The 20,472-nt window shown below is 42.9% G+C and overlaps 1 protein-coding gene across 1 annotated transcript in view; it reads right to left on the bottom strand.

Moving 5' to 3' along the window:
• Positions 1-20,472, bottom strand: part of LOC140476815 (transient receptor potential cation channel subfamily A member 1-like) — a 98,405-nt gene that overhangs the window by 60,312 nt on the left and 17,621 nt on the right. The window contains exons 4-6 of the mRNA XM_072569606.1: positions 18,996-19,103; positions 506-614; positions 260-405 (exon numbers count right to left, since the gene is read on the bottom strand). Coding sequence (XP_072425707.1) covers positions 260-405; positions 506-614; positions 18,996-19,103 — 363 coding nt within the window. The remainder of the gene's footprint in view (positions 1-259; positions 406-505; positions 615-18,995; positions 19,104-20,472) is intronic.

Below are 20,472 nucleotides of genomic sequence, written 5' to 3'. Positions count from 1 at the left end.
TCCGCTACTAAAAAAAAGTAGAATTCAGCATTGGTTGGCAATAAGGGCAATACAAAGATAATTAACAGCTAACCAGCACTTCCTACTAAAATGATAATCTGATAACCAGCCAGTTCAAAAACAAGAATTCTACCTAAAGCAATGTCCTTTTTTTCAAGTCGTTGACTGATTGGTTGTTCATTGACAAAGTTTTTGTCCTTAGTTCAGATTTTCTAAAACTCATTTCCCCTTTTCTTCCTCTTTCATTGAAGACACATACCTCAGGTAAATCAATTTTTGCTCCATTGTCAATGCAGATTTTAATTGTCTCAATTTTCCCCCCAAGCAAAGCCAGATGAAGAGGAGCATGGTGTCTTTCATCAAGGTAATTTATATGTTTTTCTCGGGAGTTGCCCAGTTCCTCACCTTGAAAAAACAAATACTGTGTGATTCACTGTTTGTAAAGCAAACAAAGCCATATGGACAGATGTCTCCTCAGTCAACAACGTTTTGATTTATAACCAACCTTTCTGCAGTAACATTTCCAACGTCTTCTCTGCACCTGAAAAAGCAGCTTCATGGATAGGAAAACGTCCCAGGCTATTCCTTTTGCATACTAATGCGCCGTGTTTCATCTAAAAAGAATTAATCAAAGAAGAACATTAATCTAACTTTAGACTGACTTTGTAAGATAACTGAACGCTGTTAACCCCTGTAATTAAAAGAAAGTTTTTTTTTGCATATTTCACACGGTGCCATACAGCAATTTATTTTAAATTGCTCAGAGAAATTTAACCAGTTTAATCCAAAATAATATCATATATTCCAGCTTTTTTAATTTTAAAAGTATACTTTACTCATAAAAAAGTCTTCTTGTATGTGCACGAACAGGAAAGCAGTTCAGCAGTCTTTGCATATGGAGAAACAACCAAACATTGGAGTTTGACTTTTCCTGACTGTTCTAACAAACCCAAAGGCATTTCTTACTTAAACAGGACACTATTTCCATATATTTGAGGCACTGGGAAGGTCCGATAACTGAATGGACTTTCGCCTTCCTGGTTCCCTGCTGCACCTGTATGTGAGTTTTCTGCATTTCATGGAAAAGTATCTCTCTTTGTGTTGCAGCTTTCTGCAGTTTTTCCCCATTTAATAACATTCTGTCCTTTTGTTCTCTCTTCACATTTTCCTATGTCATACTCCATTTGCCAACATTTTTGCCCATTTGCTTAACCTATCAATATCTCTCTGTACTCACCTGCATTCTGCTGACATGCCCCCCACAGACCCCACTGTCACTATCCCCACCCCCCAGAACCCTGAGGGGAACACTACCCCTGCTCATGACACCACCCCCATTCCCCCCACCATCACACCCACTCCAGTTACAGGTTCCACCCCCACTCCCAGCTCTACACCCACACCAGATCCCAGCTCCCAGCCCTGCCGAGTTTTCACCATCCCCCCAGACCTCCCCCTCACTGAGGACGAACGATCAGTCCTCAGCAAAGGACTCACCTTCATCGTCCTCCGTCCACGCATCAATGAATTTAATACACACCGTGATGTTGAACAATTCTTCCGTCGCCTCCGCCTCCGAGCTTACTTTCATAATCAGGATTCCCGCCCACCTTCCGAGGACCCCTTCGCCCACCTCCAACACACTGCATCCACCTGGACACCCCGCGCCAGCCTATTACCTGCCCTCGACCTCTTCATTTCCAACTGCCGCCGGGACATTAACCGCCTCAACCTGTCTACCTCCCTCCCCCACTCCAACCTCTCACCCTCACAACGCACAGCCCTCCAATCCCTCTGCTCCAATCCCAACCTCACCATCAAGCCAGCAGATAAAGGGGGCGCAGTGGTAATCTGGCGCACTGACCTCTACACCGCTGAAGCCAAATGCCAACTCGAGGACACCTCTTCCTACTGCCCCCTCGACCATGACCCCACCCCCCATCACCAAACCATCATCTCCCAGACCATACAGAACCTCATCACCTCAGGAGATCTCCCACCCACAGCTTCCAACCTCATAGTCTGGGAGCCCCGCACTGCCCGGTTCTACCTCCTTCCCAAGATCCACAAGCCTGACCACCCTGGCCGACCCATTGTCTCAGCATGCTCCTGCCCCACTGAACTCATCTCTACCTACCTCGACACTGTCCTATCCCCCCTAGTCCAGGAACTCCCCACATACGTTCGAGACACCACCCACGCCCTCCACCTCCTCCAAGACTTCCGTTTCCCTGGCCCTCAACGCCTTATCTTCACCATGGATATCCAATCTCTCTACACATCCATCTGCCATGACCAGGGCCTCCAAGCCCTCCGTTTTTTCCTCTCCAGACATCCCCAACAGTACCCTTCCACCGACACTCTCATTCGTTTGGCCGAACTGGTCCTCACCCTTAACATTTTTTCTCCTTCGAATCCTCCCACTTCCTCCAGACCAAAGGGGTAGCCATGGGCACACGTATGGGCCCCAGCTATACCTGTCTCTTTGTTGGCTATGTAGAACAGTCGATCTTCCGTAATTACACCGGCACCACTCCCCAACTCTTCCTCTGCTACATTGATGACTGCATTGGCGCCACCTCGTGCTCCCGCAATGAGGTCGAGCAATTCATCAACTTCACCAACACATTCCACCCTGACCTTAAATTTACCTGGACCATCTCTGACACCTCCCTCCCCTTCCTGGACCTCTCCATCTCCATTAATGACGACCGACTTGACACTGACATTTTTTACAAACCCACCGACTCCTGCAGCTACCTGGATTACACCTCTTCCCACCCTACCTCTTGCAAAAATGCCATCCCATATTCCCAATTCCTCCGCCTCCGCCGGATCTGCTCCCAGGAGGACCAGTTCCATCACAGAACACACCAGATGGCCTCCTTCTTTAGAGACCGCAATTTCCCTTCCCACGTGGTTAAAGATGCCCTCCAACGCATTTCGTCTATATCCTGCACCTCCTACCCTCAGACCCCACCCCTCCAACCATAACAAGGACAGAACGCCCCTGGTGCTCACCTTCCACCCTACCAACCTTCGCATAAACCAAATCATCCGCCGACATTTCCGCCACCTCCAAACAGACCCCACCACCAGGCATATATTTCCCTCCCCACCCCTCTCCGCCTTCCGCAAAGACCATTCCCTCCGTGACTACCTGGTCAGGTCCACGCCCACCCTACAATCCACCCTCCCATCCTGGCACTTTCCCCTGCCACCGCAGGAACTGTAAACCTGCGCCCACACCTCTTCCCTCACCTCTATCCAAGGCCCTAAAGGAGCCTTCCACATCCATCAAAGTTTTACTTGCACATCCACTAATATCATTTATTGTATCCGTTGCTCCCGATGCGGTCTCCTCTACATTGGGAAGACTGGGCGCCTCCTAGCAGAGTGCTTTAGGGAACATCTCCGGGACACCCGCACCAATCAACCACACCGCCCCGTGGCCCAACATTTCAACTCCCCCTCCCACTCTGCCGAGGACATGGAGGTCCTGGGCCTCTTTCACCGCCGGTCCCTCACCACCAGATGCCTCGAAGAAGAACGCCTCATCTTCCGCCTCGGAACACTTCAACCCCAGGGCATCAATGTGGACTTCAACAGTTTCCTCATTTCCCCTTCCCCCACTCACCCCAGTTCCAAACTTCCAAGTCAGCACTGTCCCCATGACTTGTCCGGACTTGTCCTACCTGCCTATCTCCTTTTCCACCTATCCACTCCATCCTCTCCTCCCTGACCTATCACCTTCATCCCCTCCCCCACTCACCTATTGTACTCTATGCTACTTTCTCCCCACCCCCACCCTCCTCTAGCTTATCTCTCCATGCTTCAGGCTCACTGCCTTTATTCCTGATGAAGGGATTTTGCCCAAAACGTCGATTTCGAAGCTCCTTGGATGCTTCCGGAACTGCTGTGCTCTTCCAGCACCACTAATCCAGAAACTGTTTAGACCTGTCTCACAGCCCACATTTCCACCCAGTTTTTGTGTTGTTTGTAAATTTGGCCACAGTCCATTCCCTTCCTTCCTTCAAGTCATCCCACCCCCACATAATTGTTTGAAATCTCTTTAAAAGTTTTGATGCAGTTTGTCCAGGTATAACTTAGCATGAAGTTGATAGACTTTAAAGAATACCAGAACTGACCCCTAAAATTTAATTTTTATAATCAGGAATACTTTTAAGTGATTAAATTGGTTGATTTTTAAGCTACACATTTTGAACTTTTAAATTAATTTTATCTTCTACCTTCAGTCCAAATATATATTCCAATATTTAATTTGCTGTAGTTAGACACTTCTATCAGTGATTTTATTTCAGTGACACACATGTCCTGTACATGTTCCAGTGAAATTTGTCCAATGTGAGTGATAGTTTGGATAACTTGACACCATCATTGCAGTTCTACACTGTGACTGCTCAGTGAGGAACACTAGATTAAGTTGCAACACTACTGCACTGTGATAGAAGGGAAATTATTGTTTGAGAGATCAGCAAGACATACATTCTGGATGTCGGTTTGCTCGCTGAGCTGGGAGGTTCATTTCCAGACGTTCCGTCACCCTACTAGGTAACATCTTTGATGGGCTTCAGGTGAAGCACTGTACATGATTCCTGCTTTCTATTTATATGCTTGGGTTTCTTTGGGTTGGTGATGTCATTTTCTGCAGTTATGTCATTTCCTGTGATGATGTAATTTCCTGTTCTTTTTCTAAGAGGGTGGTAGATGGGGTCTAACTCGATGTGTTTGTTGATAGAGTTCCGATTGGAATGCCATGCTTCTAGGAATTCTCGTGCGTATCCCTGTTTGGCTTGTCCTGAGATGGATGTGTTGTCCCAGGTGAAGTGGTGCCTTCCTTATCTGTATGTAAGGATACAAGTGAGAGTGGGTCATGTCTTTTTGTGGCTAGTTGATGTTCATGTATCCTGGTGGCCAGTTTTCTGCCTGTTTGTCTAATGTAGTGTTCGTTACAGTTCTTGCACGGTATTTTGTAAATGATATTAGTTTTGCTTGTTGTCTGTATGGGGTCTTTCAAGTTCATTGGTTACTGGAGATTACTGATATACCAATTGATCTTTTCTCATTTCATGCTTTCTCTCATTCTTATTACAAATTGCCATGGGTAAACAACAGTCCTTTTATAAAGTTACAGACAGATCAGATCAGCAGCAAGATATCATGCAAATGTTTTCACTCCATAACACTGGCATCTACCCGACAATGTGGAAGATTGTCCAAGTCATATCCAAGGCGTAAAAAGCCCAAGGTGACCAATTACCATCCTATCGGTCTACTCTTAATCATCAGCAAAGTAACAGAAGGCATCATCAAGCAGCACGTGCAGAGGAATAACTTGCTCAGTTATACCCAGTTTGGGTTCTGCCAGGGCCACTCAGCTCCAGACCTCATTACAGCCTTGGTCCAACCATGGATGAAACAACTAAATTCAAGAGGTGAGGTGAGAATGACTGCCTTGACATCAAAGCTGCATTCAAGTGAGCGAGGAAGTAGCCCTGGCAAAATCAGAATCAGGGGCAAGCTCTCCGCTGTTGGAATCCTCCATGGCACATAGGAAGATGGCTGTGGTTGTTGGAGGTCAGTCATCTCATCTCCAGGACAGGTCTGCAGGAGTCCCTCAGGGTAGTGTCCTGGGCCCAACCATCTTTAGCTGCTTCATCAATGACCTTCCCTCCAAGATAAGGTCCAAAACAGAGAAATTTGTTGATGACTGCACAATGTTCAGCACCACCTTCAGCCTTTCAGAAACTGAAGCAGTCCATGCCCAGACGCAGCAAAACCAGGACAATGTCCAATCTTGGGCCAATAAGGGCTATCTAGCATTTAAGCTGAACAAGTGCCTGGCAATAACATCTGCAACTAGAGAGATTCAAACCAATGCCTTTTTACATTCAGTGGTATTATCAGTACTGAATCCCACACTGTCAACATCCCAGAGGTTACCACTTACAGAAACTGATCTGGATTAACCCTATAAATTCAGTGGCTAAACGAGCAGGTCAGAGACCAGGAATTCCATGATAAGTAACTCACCTCCAGACTCCCCGAGTCTATCCACTATCTGCAAGACACAAGTCAGGAATGTGATGGAATATTCTCTAGCTGCCTGGATGAGTGCAGCTCCAATGACACTCAAGAAACTTGACAGCCAAGAAAATAAAAGCTTCATCATTCACCATGTGAAAAGCTTGAGTTCAATTTGAAATGTGCAGAAGAACGGCAGTGTAGAGCTTTGCAGTAAGTCATAGCTAGTGGAAGAAATCTACAATAGTTCACACAGAGCACTGCAGCTGGCAGCACTCAACAGAGTTATCTCAGAAAGGTGTGAAAACAGTCAGATCTACTGAAAACCTAAAGAATGAATTGAGGTATCCACAGTTGACAGATTTGTAAAGAAAAAGTAGAAGGTCGAACAGTCAAAAACTAATGGAAGGATCTCGAATGAATCTTACCATGAGGAACAGCAGGAATGTAAGGAGAAGTAGAGGAAATTCTAGCGGGTTGTGGAATACCTTTTCTATTAGACCTAGAAAGGTTAGGAAGATTTCATTAAAAAAGTTGACAAAGTTAAAAATCATGCAACACCAGGTGATAGTCCAGTAGGTTTATTTGGAAGTACTAGCTTTTGGATCATTGTCCCCTTGACAAAGGAGTGGCGCTCTGAAACCAGTGCTTTCAAATAAACCTGTTGGATTACAACCTGGTGTTGTGTGATTTTTAACTTTGTACACCCCAGTCCAACACTGGCACCTCAACATCATAAAATAAGTGAACACTTGGGGAGGGGTTAAAAGTGGAATAGAGTCAGACCATGTTCTCATAAACGTTAGTGTAAATTTAATTGTGATCACTTTGTTAAAATTCTTTATAAATACAGTAAGTTCAATTTTGCTTAAATACATGAAAATATTTGGTATAGTTCTGCTCTTAATTTTTTGTTTCTGGATTTCGTTTTGAATGTTTAGTATAAAGTTAATAGCACTCTCCAACAATTTCTGTTTTTTGTTTGTTTAAGATCTCCAACATCCACAGTGCTTTGTTTCATTAGAGCTGCCACCTTTCTTTGACTGCTTCATGTGTTTTTAAAACAGCCATACAGATATAATACATAACAAGTATAAGTATTAAAATTGTTTTTTAGTCAATTTGTATTAGAATATCAGTGTCTTAGAAAGCTGGCTTAAACCCACTGACTACTTCCTCCATGTAACCCCATCAGTGACAAAATCTCCATAATGAATCCAGCATGGTAAAACCATGCCTATCAAAACAATTGCCTGATTGTAAAGCTCTCTCAGTGTTTATTAGTGCTAAGCTAAGGTAAATGACTTCATGAAATAAAAGGCTATTTCTAGAACTGTGGATGCTGCAATTCATGGGGTGGCACAGTAGCTCAGTGGTTCGCACTGCTGCCTCACAGCGCAAGGAGCCTGGTTTCAATTCTAGCCTCGGGCGACTGTTTGTGTGGAGTCTGCACATTCTCCCCGTGTCTGTATGGGTTTCCTCTGGGTGCTCCAGTTTCCACCCAGAATCCAAAGATGTGCAGGCTAGGTGGACTGGCCATGGGAAATGCAGGGTTACAGGGAGAGTGGGGGTGGGATTGGTTGGGATGCTCTTCAGAGGGTCAGTGTACATTCAATGGGCAAATTGGCCTGCTTCCACCCTGTACCATTCTGAGATTCATTGTTTGCAGCGGATATAATTGTGACTGGACTTAACAATAAACTTCCAGAACTTTCTCAGAAGCCCAAGTCAGCCAGGTAAGCAAAACCTCATGTAGTTTCTGATGGCTTTGGAATGCTGACTATTGTGTTATGACTTGCCCGAAAGACAAAGCGTTCTCCAAAGAAAAATATACGTAATAGGATTGCAAATTACACCTGTTATATAAAACATACTCCTAGCCAACATAAAATAAATGCCTTAATTACATCCATTTACCTCTCCAATGTGCCATAGACAGGTGGTCATCTGAAATACAAGCCTTCACCTTAATGATAACTATTCCTTGCCACATCCTCTCCCCTTAGAAGACTTGATCACATGATATCCCCCTCAGTGAATCCAGCATCTCCAAATAGGTGAATCCAGCTGCCCTTTAAACCATGCAACTTGAAGACAGCAGTCGGTTAAGGAGTCAGCAATGCTCTATACAGTATTTACTGATAATATCAAAGCCTCGAAACAAAACAGAAGTTGCTAGAAAAGATCAGCAGATCTGGCAGTATCTGTGGAGGGAAATCAGAATTAACGTTCCAGGGTCCGGTCACCTTTCCTCAAATCATTCTCAGAACTTTCTCAGTGTTCTGAGAAAGGCTCACCAGACCGGAAACATTAACGCTGATGTCTGCCAGACCCGCTGAGCTTTTCGAGCAATTTCTGTCTTTGTTTCTGATTTACAACATCTATAATTCTTTTGGTTTTTATTTAAGTTTAAAACTTCAAACTTGAGTCTACAAAGGAAAAGCTTCTGGCCTGTAAAACATTGCCCGTAATTGTGCTCTCTCCAACTAAAAACCTCTTTCCCTCAAAGCAGTGAAACAGAAGAGGCCTCAGTTATTTACAATCAATATTAATAGTCTTAGATAAAACAATGGGCGGCACGGTGGCACAGTGGTTAGCACTGCTGCCTCACAGCGCCTGAGACCGGGTTTCCTCCGGGTGCTCCGGTTTCCTCCCACAGTCCAAAAGGTGTGCAGGTTAGGTGAATTGGCCATGCTAAATTGCCCATAGTGTTAGGTAAGGGGTAAATGTAGATGTAGGGGTATGGGTGGGTTACGCTTCGGTGGGGCGGTGTGGACTTGTTGGGCCGAAGGGCCTGTTTCCACACTGTAAGTAATCTAATCTAATGGGATTTAGTGTAGCCAAATTCGCTGCTGTCACAAGGAAAAGCACAGACCGACCTCTGAATGCACGGGACCAGTTACCGTGGTTATGGAATGATCTGCCAGAGGGAGTGGTGGAGGCTGGTACATTTGCAGCATTTAAAAGGCAATATAGATGGGGACACGAATAGGAAGGGCTTAGAGGAATATAACTGCTGGTAAATGGGACTAGGTTAGGTTGGGATATTTGGTCGGCATGGACGAATTGGACCAAAGGGTCTGTTTCCATCTCTGACTCTGACTTTTGACTCTATGACTCATGAATCAGAAGTTAGTTTTAGTAAGAATAAAATTCTTAGATGATCTCAAAAGAAATTTTAAAAGGTAAGAAATAACCGACAACCCCTGTAGTGTTAGCTCGCCAATCATTTACATTCATAAAGGTTTCCCAGACTGTTAACTCCAGTTTTAGACTAAGACTAAGGACATTGATAAACTGGTATCCCTGGTTGCTTTGTAATTAAGTTGTTGTGAACTGAATAATCACTCTATCATTTTCGACTCTTTCTTGCCTGGTGTCTGTTTGCAAGCATACCTGTTTTGCACAGTATACCTCCCTGCTATGTCTTCGTATGTGGAATAAACCATATTCTGGTTTTGTTATTAAACAGAAAATAAAAAAAAACAAAAAACTGCAGATTCTGGAAATCTGCAACAAAAACAGAAATTGCTGGAGAAACTCAGCAGGTCAGGCAGCATCTGTGGAGAGACAAAGCAGAGTTCACATTTTGGGACAGTGGAGCCAAAAAGCTAACTCTGTTTTCTCCTCACAGATGCTGCCAGACCTGCTGAGTTTCTCCAGCAATTTCTGTTTTTGTAATTATTAAATAGGGGTGTTACAGTACTTATAAAGTCAGTCCACAAATAGAGCGAGTGGGAAAGAATTCCACCACTCCTTACAAAAAGGCAATAAACAAAATAAATCGAAATCTACTTATGGACAGATAGTGAACTAGGCAACAAGATTTATTTTCAAAATTACAATCTCTCCATACAACTGCCAATTTCTCTTGTCTAAATCTTTCCTAATTGCACTTAATCTGATGCAGTAGATTGCTGTGCTCTGTACATAAGGTTTCCATACTGTCTTTCAGTTTCTGTTTAGATAAACAAGTTAAATTCCTGGTAAGGGATCTGCCAATCACAGCAAATCAGCTGATTAAGAGTTGATATGTCTGAAAGTGCAGTAAAGGGCAACAGATGTCCTTTACAGAAACAGGCTGCATTTTTCAGACAGACATTGAGATAAGATTTACAACTTTAATAAATGCTGTCATAACTCCAGAATTTATAGACACAATAACAGAGATGTTACTGCACCATCAACCTTGACAAATCTGTGTGCGTGAATTGAACTTGAGCACAAGGAGCATTACATCAAAATTTACTGACAGCATAAAGGTTGGAAAGTGGGTAATCAGTGGAACATATGATAAAAGACATCAGGTGAAGGTAAGTAGAATAGGCAGTCGAGGGTAGAGAAGTGTAAGGCATGCCCTTTGCGAGAAAATCAAGCAATTCAATACATCAATGTGCACATGTGTCTCTTAGGAGTTTGGGTGGAATTGCTGGTATGAGTTTTAAAGGTATTTAGGTTAAAGGTATTGAGTTTTAAAACTATTTAGGTTCATAAGTAAGAGCAATGGGGCTAAAGCCAAAGAGATGATTATTATTTGCTACAAAACTATGGCGGCTCATGTTTAGAGTTCACTGGCATTTTATACGCTTTATACATTAAAGGCCCAGAATAAATTCCTAATATGATACAAGTGTTGGACATCAGTCATTAGGGGAGTCTTAGGACAGCTAGACTATTTTCACCGAAGTTAAAAAAAGAATAAGACAAGGTTTAAGGCAGGGTTTGTAGGAATGCCATTATAAACTTCTCATTATACCCAAGTTGGCAGCACCAGCCAGGTAGGCAATGTTTGGGCTCCTGGGCCAGTCTGCTCCAAGCAGCCACTTTCTCTCTTTCTTTTCTTACCCTTTTTGTCTTCTTCCTTTTTCTTTTTCTTCATCTTCTTCCTGTCAGTGGTGGCGAAAAGGGTGACATGGCGGAGGGGGTGCATCTGGAGCGGGACTCTTGGTGAGGCAGCAGCTGGCCTGGTGACAAAGCTATGGACTCCTGGTTGTGGTAGGTTTGGTGCAGGGACTCCAGGCATTGGCAAGACAGCATCAGCAGTGGAGCCAGGGATCTGGTGACAAAGCCATGGACTCCTGGTTATGGTAGGTCTGGAGCAGGGGCTCCTGGTTATTGGTGTGATGGTGGCAGCGGCTCCTGGTTGTGGGAGGCCTGGAGCTGAGGTCTCCTGGTTGTGGGCTGAGAGTGGGCCCAGCGATCGAGAAATGGTGCCTGAAGAGGGCAGACTCCAATGTTGGTGGGTGCAGTGGTAGTGTGGTTGCCATTGGTCAGCTGACTCAGGACTCAGAATTCGAGTAAAAGTGGACTTTCTTCTGCTATACCCTTTCATTGTCTTTATTGTTGAATGGTTCGAATGGCACCGAGTTGTGACAACAGTCGAAGCTTCTCACTGTATTTCACGGTGTTATTAATTGGAGAGTATAACTGACAATAAATCAGCATTCAATCTCTTGGAGCTCAATGCATATTGGACATGAGAATGTTGTGAATGATTAATATTTATTACCTGTTAAAAATACGCATAAGCCCAGTCGATTAAAGCTTAATAGGAACCTTCTCCAACAGAACTCAGTCCCACATGAACTGAAATAACTACATCGCTCCATTCAGACATGCCCAGGAGTTGTTGTCAGAGAAAACCCATTTCTGTGCAGGATTTTATTTTCAAGACTATGCAACATTCTGTTATAGTTAATATGGAAGACTACCTTTTTTGTTTTGAACATCCAGAGTTATTGACTTAAAGTGGTCACCAGAAGAGGAAGGAGATTCAGATATCAGCCAAAGGACTAGAGCAGTGAATGGTTTGCCACAAAGAGTTATAAGTGCACAGACAATAGAATGTTTCAAAGGAAAGTTAGATCAATATTGTAAGCAAGAGAAAGTATAAGGTGAAGAAGCAGAATAGCAGTATTCATGTTGAATTGTTCTAGCAAAGAATTTCAACACATCACCATGTACCCTGGCCAACATCTCTGTCTCAGGCGTACTGCAGTGCTCCAGCGAAGCTCAGTGCAAGCTGGAAGAACAGCATCTTATTTGCCTCTGGAAACTCTGCAGCATTCTGGATTCAATATCGAGTTCAACAATGTTCAGGAATTGAGGCACCTTCTCTGATGTCCATACTCTAGCCACCACACATCAGACCTTGTTACCTCATAGGCAGGTAGTGAAGGGCTTTTGCCCGAAACATTGATTTCGCTGCTCGTTGGATGCTGCCTGAACTGCTGTGCTCTTCCAGCACCACTAATCAGGTATTTTTTTTTTTTTTTATTTCAAAAATATACTTTATTCATAAATGATTTGATGGTCTGTACATTGGATCATGCCATACATATGTCCATATTTACAAACACAGATTCGACTTTATTCTTGTCCTTTACAATCCTGTGCATTTTTTCCATCTTGTATATATACATATATTTGGCTGAGGCATCAGCAGAGCCCAAAAAAACGTCTGTATGGGCCCCCTGTTCTTCTTTCGGCAGGCCGATCTTACACGGTGGTCTTTCCCCACCGCGCCTTGGCGGCAGCTGCCCCAAGCTTCAGCGCGTCCCTCAACACGTAGTCTTGGACCTTGGAATGTGCCAGTCTGCAACACTCGGTCGGGGTCAACTCCTTCAGCTGGAAGATCAACAGGTTTCGGACCGCCCAGAGAGCGTCCTTCACCGAGTTGATGATCCTCCAGGCGCAGTTAATGTTCGTCTCGGTGTGAGTCCCGGGGAACAGGCCGTAGAGCACGGAGTCCCGCGTCACGGCGCTGCTCGGGACGAACCTCGACAAGCACCACTGCATTCCTCTCCAGACTTCCTCTGCATAGGCACATTCCAGAAGGAGGTGTGTGACAGTCTCGTCCCCCCCGCAGCCACTTCGAGGGCAGCGTGCGGTGCGGCAGAGAGTCCGGGCGTGCATAAAGGATCTCACAGGCAGAGCCCTTCTCACCACCAGCCAAGCCACGTCTTGGTGCTTGTTGGAAAGTTCTGGCGATGAGGCATTCTGCCAAATGGCTTTGACAGTCTGCTCAGGGAACCGCTCGACAGGATCCGCCCTCTCCTTTTCCCGAAGGGTCTCAAGGACGCTACGTGCTGACCACTTCCTGATGGACTTGTGGTCAAAGGTGTTTTTCCTCATAAATTTCTCCACGAAGGACAGGTGATACGGAACGGTCCAACTACTCGGAGCGTTCCGCGGCAGCGAGGCCAGGCCCATCCTTCGCAACACCGGGGACAGGTAGAACCTCAGTACGTAGTGACACTTGGTGTTTGCGTACCGGGGATCCACGCACAGCTTGATGCAGCCACACACAAAGGTGGCCATCAGGGTGAGGGTGGCATTGGGCGTGTTTTTTCCCCCATTGCACCGGTCTTTGTACATTGAGTCTCTTCGGACCCGGTCCATCTTTGATCTCCAAATGAATTGGAAGATGGCCCGGGTGACTGCGGCGGCACAGGTCCTGGGGATAGGCCAGACCTGTGCCACATATAGCAATACTGAGAGGACCTCACACCTGATGACCAGGTTTTTTCCCGCGATGGAGAGCGACCGTTGCCCCCATCTGCCTAGTTTCTGTCTCATCTTTCTGATCCGCTCCTCCCAGGTCTTGGCGCACGCCCCAGCCCCCCCGAACCAAATACCCAGCACCTTCAGGTGGTCAGTCCTGACCACTAATCAGGTATTACACACAACCCATTATTAAATACTAACAGTCCTCATTAGTAGCTATTCATTCTCCCAGGGTGTGATGATGCTCCTGCTTTAACAAGGTGATGCTGACCGTGGCTTTGTTTCCAAAGACGTCATAAAAGCAGCGATTCCGAAAAGTTTAAGTTGAAGGGTTTTACAGCTAACTTGATTATAGCTAGCAAATACTGCCTCAGGAAAAAAAGCTTTCGAGTTTTGAAAACATACACTTATATGATGAAAGGGGAGTGGCCAGTTCTCCCAGATCAGCATATCTTTGGCTTGATTTGGTTTGGGTTTTAGCAAGAAGTCATTTGAAGCTGCTAGACTCAAAGAATCAGGTCCACGCCGGTTGTCCCTCTCTCTGACATCTCTCCTGTAAGAAACTGTTTGATTTTCCCTTTTTTTGCTAAGTGGTGTACATGGGGATTGTTGCAAGTATTTGGAATAGCATCATTAAGCTGGGCTAATTTGTTGGGTTTTCGGATAGATTCAGTTATTCTATTTTGTGTTCTCTTTTGTTTGTATTTCATTTGGTAATCATATAAATACATTCTGTTTTGTTTAAAACTAAGTGGTTTGACCAACTGCATCACTCCTGGAATATCTGTGTTACCCCTGCTTAAAGCAATCAGCAATGTGAGGATCTGGGCTACTTTCTTGAAATGTCTGAGGCGGTCTAGCCTGGTCCATAACATAAGGTGGTCATTATCTACTTGTTTCCCTGCCCAGCTGCTCTTAGTTCTCTTTGGGCTCTATCCCCACCTATCATTTACTCCTTACCCCCTCCCCCCCCCCCCCCATCCTACCTCCTGCATAAAAACCAACTTTTTCCCAGCTACCATCAGTTCTGAGGAAGGGTCACTGTACCCAAACATTAACACTGATTTCTCTCCACAGATGCTGCTATATCTGGTGAGCTTTTCCAGCAATTTCTGTTTTTGTTTCTAACAAAGAGCATATTTCTCAAGTAAAGGTTAAGGTGCCATTGTTCAAAAGGACCCCGGTAATGAGAGAGAGAGGGGGATTGGAGAGTTTATCCTGAGGCTTACCATACCTCAAGTAAGGGGTAAGGACTGGAGGGTGGGACCTGCATGGCGAACTCAGCCAGTATGGGAATTTCACCCACACTGCTGGCATCACTCTGCACTGCAAACGAGCCATCCAGGCAACTGATCTCCTCCAGTCTACATTGTAGAAAACACATAAAGACATTCGATGTGGTAAAACACAGATCTACTAGCATGGGACATAGAAACTTTAGAAATCAAGAGTTTTGCTGCACTTTTTATTATAAAAATAAAAAGCAACTAGATAGGTTTCTTTGAGATAATAGTGCATCAAAAAGAATTGTGATTACTTAAGTAGAGACAGATCATTTCCACAGGGTGAAAAAATAGTCACAATTTTGGTTAATCTCAAGAAGAATGAAGGAAAAAAGTAGTAATCAAGCTTTACATAGAGAATGGTGCAAACATGCAATTACCAGACACAAATCATTACTGAAACTAGTCCATAAATTCATTTCAAAAGTTATTGGGTTATTTGGGAATAAGGAAGCATAACGTAAATAGGAATTGTGCAATAAAGTGGAAAAATAAACTTGATGGCTATTACAAGTGTACATTTAATAGCATTGGTTTAAATAAGAAAGGTGAAACATTTCCCTGCATACAGGATTTACATGTTGCAAATGAAATTTCAAAAGCTTCTTCATGGTGGGAATCACAAGAAGATTTTTTTCTTGTGGAACTATTCAAATTTTTTCTCAGACCATTACTTCGTGTTAAATTACAATAGAGAGACATTTAGAAGACACCTAGCCTGGGCAATACAATAGATTCCTGTGAGTTGCAAAACCGATATCAGAGTGAGAACTATTCAAATCAATAATTGTGGAAATTTGAAATCTGATTGCCTAAGCTTAAAAACGATACATGAATCCAGCCCCAGAGCTATGCACTAATCAACCCTCACAGTTGGAAACATTACTCATCAGACTAAAATACATGTGTTACAACTTGAAATTGTATAAAGTTGATTGCACAGTCATTTTAACATACAGAATTCCAAAGATTGACTCCAAGGAAAACATCCTCAGAAAGGAGTTTTGACGAAGGGAGAACAAAGGGAGAAGTACATACAGAAGTCCAAATACTGTTCTACTGAAGGAAAGACAGGCAGACAGCGCCAAACAGAATAGTAAAGAATAAGAAACCCTGTCTCTCCCTCTCAAAATCTGCAATTCCAAGGAACATTCCTGCACACAGAAACATCATCTAAGCCATGGAGTCAGAAAGTCACACAGCACGGAAACAGACCCTTTGTTCCAACCAGTCCTTGCTGACCATAAGGGAGACTGTGATGTTTGTCTTTTTAACTTTGTTTCATGTTTTTCTGGCTTATGTTTATACGGTGTACAGCTGGAATGTAACTTTGTTTTCTTCATTTCTCTGTGACTAAGGGATTGTACTTTTATACCTCAGATAGTGCTGTAAGTAGTGGCTTATCAACCTTTCGTCGTACTGATTTGAGTACACTTGACAGTAAAGCTAATTCGATTCAGTTCATTATTAAAATAATATCACCCTCTCGCTCAAGTCAACAGCAGACCTTCCCTCAAATGACAGAATTTCTACATCACGAGACAGCAATTTAGTCCATCACGTTTATGTTGACTTTTCATGTGGGCAATCTGCCTCGTACCATCCACCTGTTTTCACTGTATAACACCGCATACTGCCAAGGTCAGCTATGGATGAGGGTAAATGTTGGCTCGCCCTTCAACACCCACATTCCATGATTGAGTTTTAGATAATAATTTAGTTCCACCTCGAACATTTCCACGGAATCTCCAAGAGATTTCAGGCAGCTCATTCTACGTCACTACCAGTCACAACTTGAAAATGCTTTTCCCTATGTCGACATTGTTTCTTTTCCCCAATTTCCTCAAATACATGCCCTCTTGTTCTCAATCCTTTCTGGAGTGGAGCATTTTTGTCTCTGTCAACTTTCTCCAGACTCCTCATGATTTGAAACTCCTCTAACAAATCTCCTCCCTAACATCTCCAAGAAAAACAGGTCTGCTATGACTCTTGAGCGAGAGGGTGATGTTGTTTTAATAATGAATTGAATTGAATGAGCTTTATTGTCAAAGGTACTCAAATCAGTGCAGTGAAAAGTTAATGTCACCGCTTACAGCACCATTTTCGGTACGAAGATGCCTTGGTACAATCCCTTAGTTACAGAATAGAGAAATGAAGAAAACAAAGTTATATTCCAGCTATACACAGTATAACCACAAGTCAGGAAAACAAGAAACAAAGTTAAAATGGCAAACATCACAGTCTCTTTTATGGTTGGCATGGACTGATTAGACCAAAGGTCTGTTTCCATGCTGTGTGACCCTTTGATTCCATGACTCAATGGCTTAGGAGTAGAATGGGTGATGTTTCTGTGTGCACTATATCCTCAATATATTCACGTTTTAGGTTCAGTCTTCACAAAAGAGGCTATAACTAATCTGAAGAAATGTGAGAGGTCAGAACTAAAGGAAATCTGAAATAGTCAGAAAATGGTGCTTGACAAATTAAGAAGACTAATAACTGGCAAATCCCCAGGGGCCTGATAATTTGCATCTCGGGATACTAAGGGAAGTGAGCATGGAAATATTACATTGGTGGTTATCTTCCAAAATTCTATAGGCTCTGTAACAATTCATGTGGTTTGGAGGGTGGAAAATGCAACCCTACTATTTAAAAAGGAAGGGAGACAGAAAAAAAACCCAGGGAATTACAGAACAATTAGCCCAAAATCAGTAATGGGGAAAATGCAAGGGTAAGGTTTGGGAACTGGGGAGGAAGTGGGAGGAGTATGGGCCATAAAAAAACAGCAAGGTAACTCTCAGCATAGTCATCCTCTTCCTAACGCTGAGTCCCTCAATCAGGACTAAGGCCTTTTTTTTCCAACCTCAAGGTGGGTAGCAGGAATTGGTAAAACTTCAGGCTCAGTCTTTCTGCTCAGGAGGAAAGTACAGCCAGTTCTGATATAACGCAATAGTCCTGCTCTTGTGCAATCTCACGTTTTAAGAAAATCGTACAATAGCCATGCCATTTAAACTAAAGGGGCTGGAACCACGTTAAAGCTAATATAGGTAAGGAAAGTTCGCATTCTACGAATAACAGTTTAAATTCTTCAGTCGTGATGAAGCCAAGCGCATTGAAGAAACACACATTAAAGCAGAACTGACTGTAGCAGGAAATGTGGGATTTTAATCCTTGTGGTTGTGGGAAGAGTTGAAAGTGCAAACAGGAGACAAGCAGCTGACTCATCTTTAGAAGCAGTGACAGGGCTGTTAGCAGAATGTTTAAAAGGTCTTGTTCTGTGTAACTTCAACCCAGTCAGAATAAAAACTGGATTTGTTTTCAGCCCTCACAACCCATTTTTTCTTCAGCCCCCCCCCCCCCCAATGCTCAACATATATCTGATCCATACAACATGATGCACCCAAACAAGTCCCATAACCCCAAATGCTTCCATGCCACTTCCATTTTGATTCACCTGCCATATGCTACATAAAAGTAATGAATCCTTGAATTACAGTGGAATATCTAGATATGTGTTATAGACATATATATTATATTTAAAAGTTTTTAAAAAGAGTCATTCATTAAAAATTTTCCACTATGTTAAATAAAATTTCTTTTCACTACAGGACAATAAAAGCGTCAATCATACAAACCCAGTAAAGTTTCAATAGCTGAAACTGCAAGCACATGAAACATTGTGAAATTGATAGCAGAGATCAGGCACAGTTGTCAATCAAGCAGATGCTTAGGTGTTTCAGCTGAATAATTGATGGCATAGCTCTCAGGCAAACTCCACTGTATAATTTAATCTTGCATAATTTTGTTAGCTTCCAGCACTCTCAGGTCAAATTCAGCAAGGACTGTTCATTATGCCTCATAAAGGTACAGTATCTTGACCCCAAACTTAGTGCACAACTCCCTTTTACACTATTATGACATTCAATTCTCTCCAGATATTTTATGTAGAAATTATGAAGCTTGTGCTAAATTAAGGACACTTTTGATCTCTTGGTCTGGGCTAGTTCAAACTTGTTTTGAATATTGAACATTTCTTAAACAATAATGCTCCAGATTATTGCAGGATGTCAAACAGAAAAAAATTATACTTTTACCAACCACTTATGTTTAAGTATAAAAAGAGTAAGACAAATGTAGTGCTGATAAAATTAGAATGCATACCAATATAGAGAGTCCTTCAGCATTATCTCTGGAACATGCCAGCATCAATGGTGTGTTTTGAAGATCACCTTCCAAGTTTAGCTCAGTAGTTTTATGTGAAGCTAATACCTAAAGGAAATGATAATTTTGCAAAAGGCAATTAAAAATCTCACATGAAAATTCTGAGCAGTAGAATTGAACTTAGTTAAGCAGTGTAAAACAAAAGATAGGCAAAAGACAGCCTGTCATGAAGTAGTCCATCAACTCCAACCACGCATTTTCACTGATCGCAGAAAGTCATGATCTAACCCTTACAATGATGCAAATATTTCCATCAGAATAAATCAGAATAATTGCAAATACACCAACTGCAGCAATCATTTATTCTTTTAAGAATATATCAGGCTTTCTATTAATTGGAGATTATAGGGAAATGGGAGTAGGCAAGTTATACCATAATTCAATGATGCTTCTCTGCAGTTTCAAGCATCCCAGTAAAAGCCTAATTATACTTGGGGAAAGGGAAATGAAGCATTCTAACTGAACAGCACTATCCCAAAGGACAGAACTCTATGCAGAAATATCATTAAGTTAAAAATAAATCACTTAAGACCAAATGATTAGCTCATTATACAGCCAAGTACTCAAAGAATTACGATCACATGATTTGTACTTCTCTCGATTGAAACAGATATTCCTGAAACAATTTAGTCTATATTCAGAGATGTAAGCTTTTCCATTGGAGTGGAATGAAGACATAGGGTGAGAATGGCAGGAAATTTATAAGTTTCTGACTTGAACATTTAAGAAGATAATACACCGGCATTAAAATGGTGCATGTCTGGATGTGGGGACAATTTATGTGAATTTGAAAATCATCCTATAGCTTATCACTTTGTTATATGGCTAAAAACATAAAATCAACTTCAACCTTCTACAGTTTGTCCACAATAAAGTGCTTGAAAAGGAGTTGCAACTGCCATACTATTTATCAGATGACTTTGTAACTGCTATAAGTTTAAACTCCTTTGCATTTGTAGCATCACCTGAGCTTAATCCTGAGTGGGCACAGGATATTCTGAAAGGGGAGGGTGAGCAGCCAGAGGTCATGGTCTATATTGGTACCAACAAAATAATCAGGAAGAGGAATGAGGTCATGCAAAGGGAATTCAGAGAGTTAGGTAGGAAGCTGAAAAGCAGGGTTATAATCTGAGGGCTATTCCCAGTGACATGTGCTAGTGAGGCCAGAAATAGCAAAAGAGCTGGTGTAGGATTGAAGGTTTCAGATATCTGAATCATTGGGATCTCTTCAGGGCAGGTGGGTCCTGTACAAGACAGATGGGTTGCACCTAATCTGCAGAGGTATCAATATCTTTGCAGGGAGGTTTGCTAGTGCCAGTCAGAAGGGTTTATACTGGTATGGCTGGGGTAGGAAACAGCGCAGTAGATCAGCAAGTGGAGAGCTTGAGGAGAAGGTCAAAGTTACGTAAAGTAAGTC

Source organism: Chiloscyllium punctatum, chromosome 5 (assembly GCF_047496795.1).
Source record: "Chiloscyllium punctatum isolate Juve2018m chromosome 5, sChiPun1.3, whole genome shotgun sequence".
Taxonomy (NCBI): domain Eukaryota; kingdom Metazoa; phylum Chordata; class Chondrichthyes; order Orectolobiformes; family Hemiscylliidae; genus Chiloscyllium; species Chiloscyllium punctatum.
This window is presented reverse-complemented; position numbering and strand designations above follow the sequence as displayed.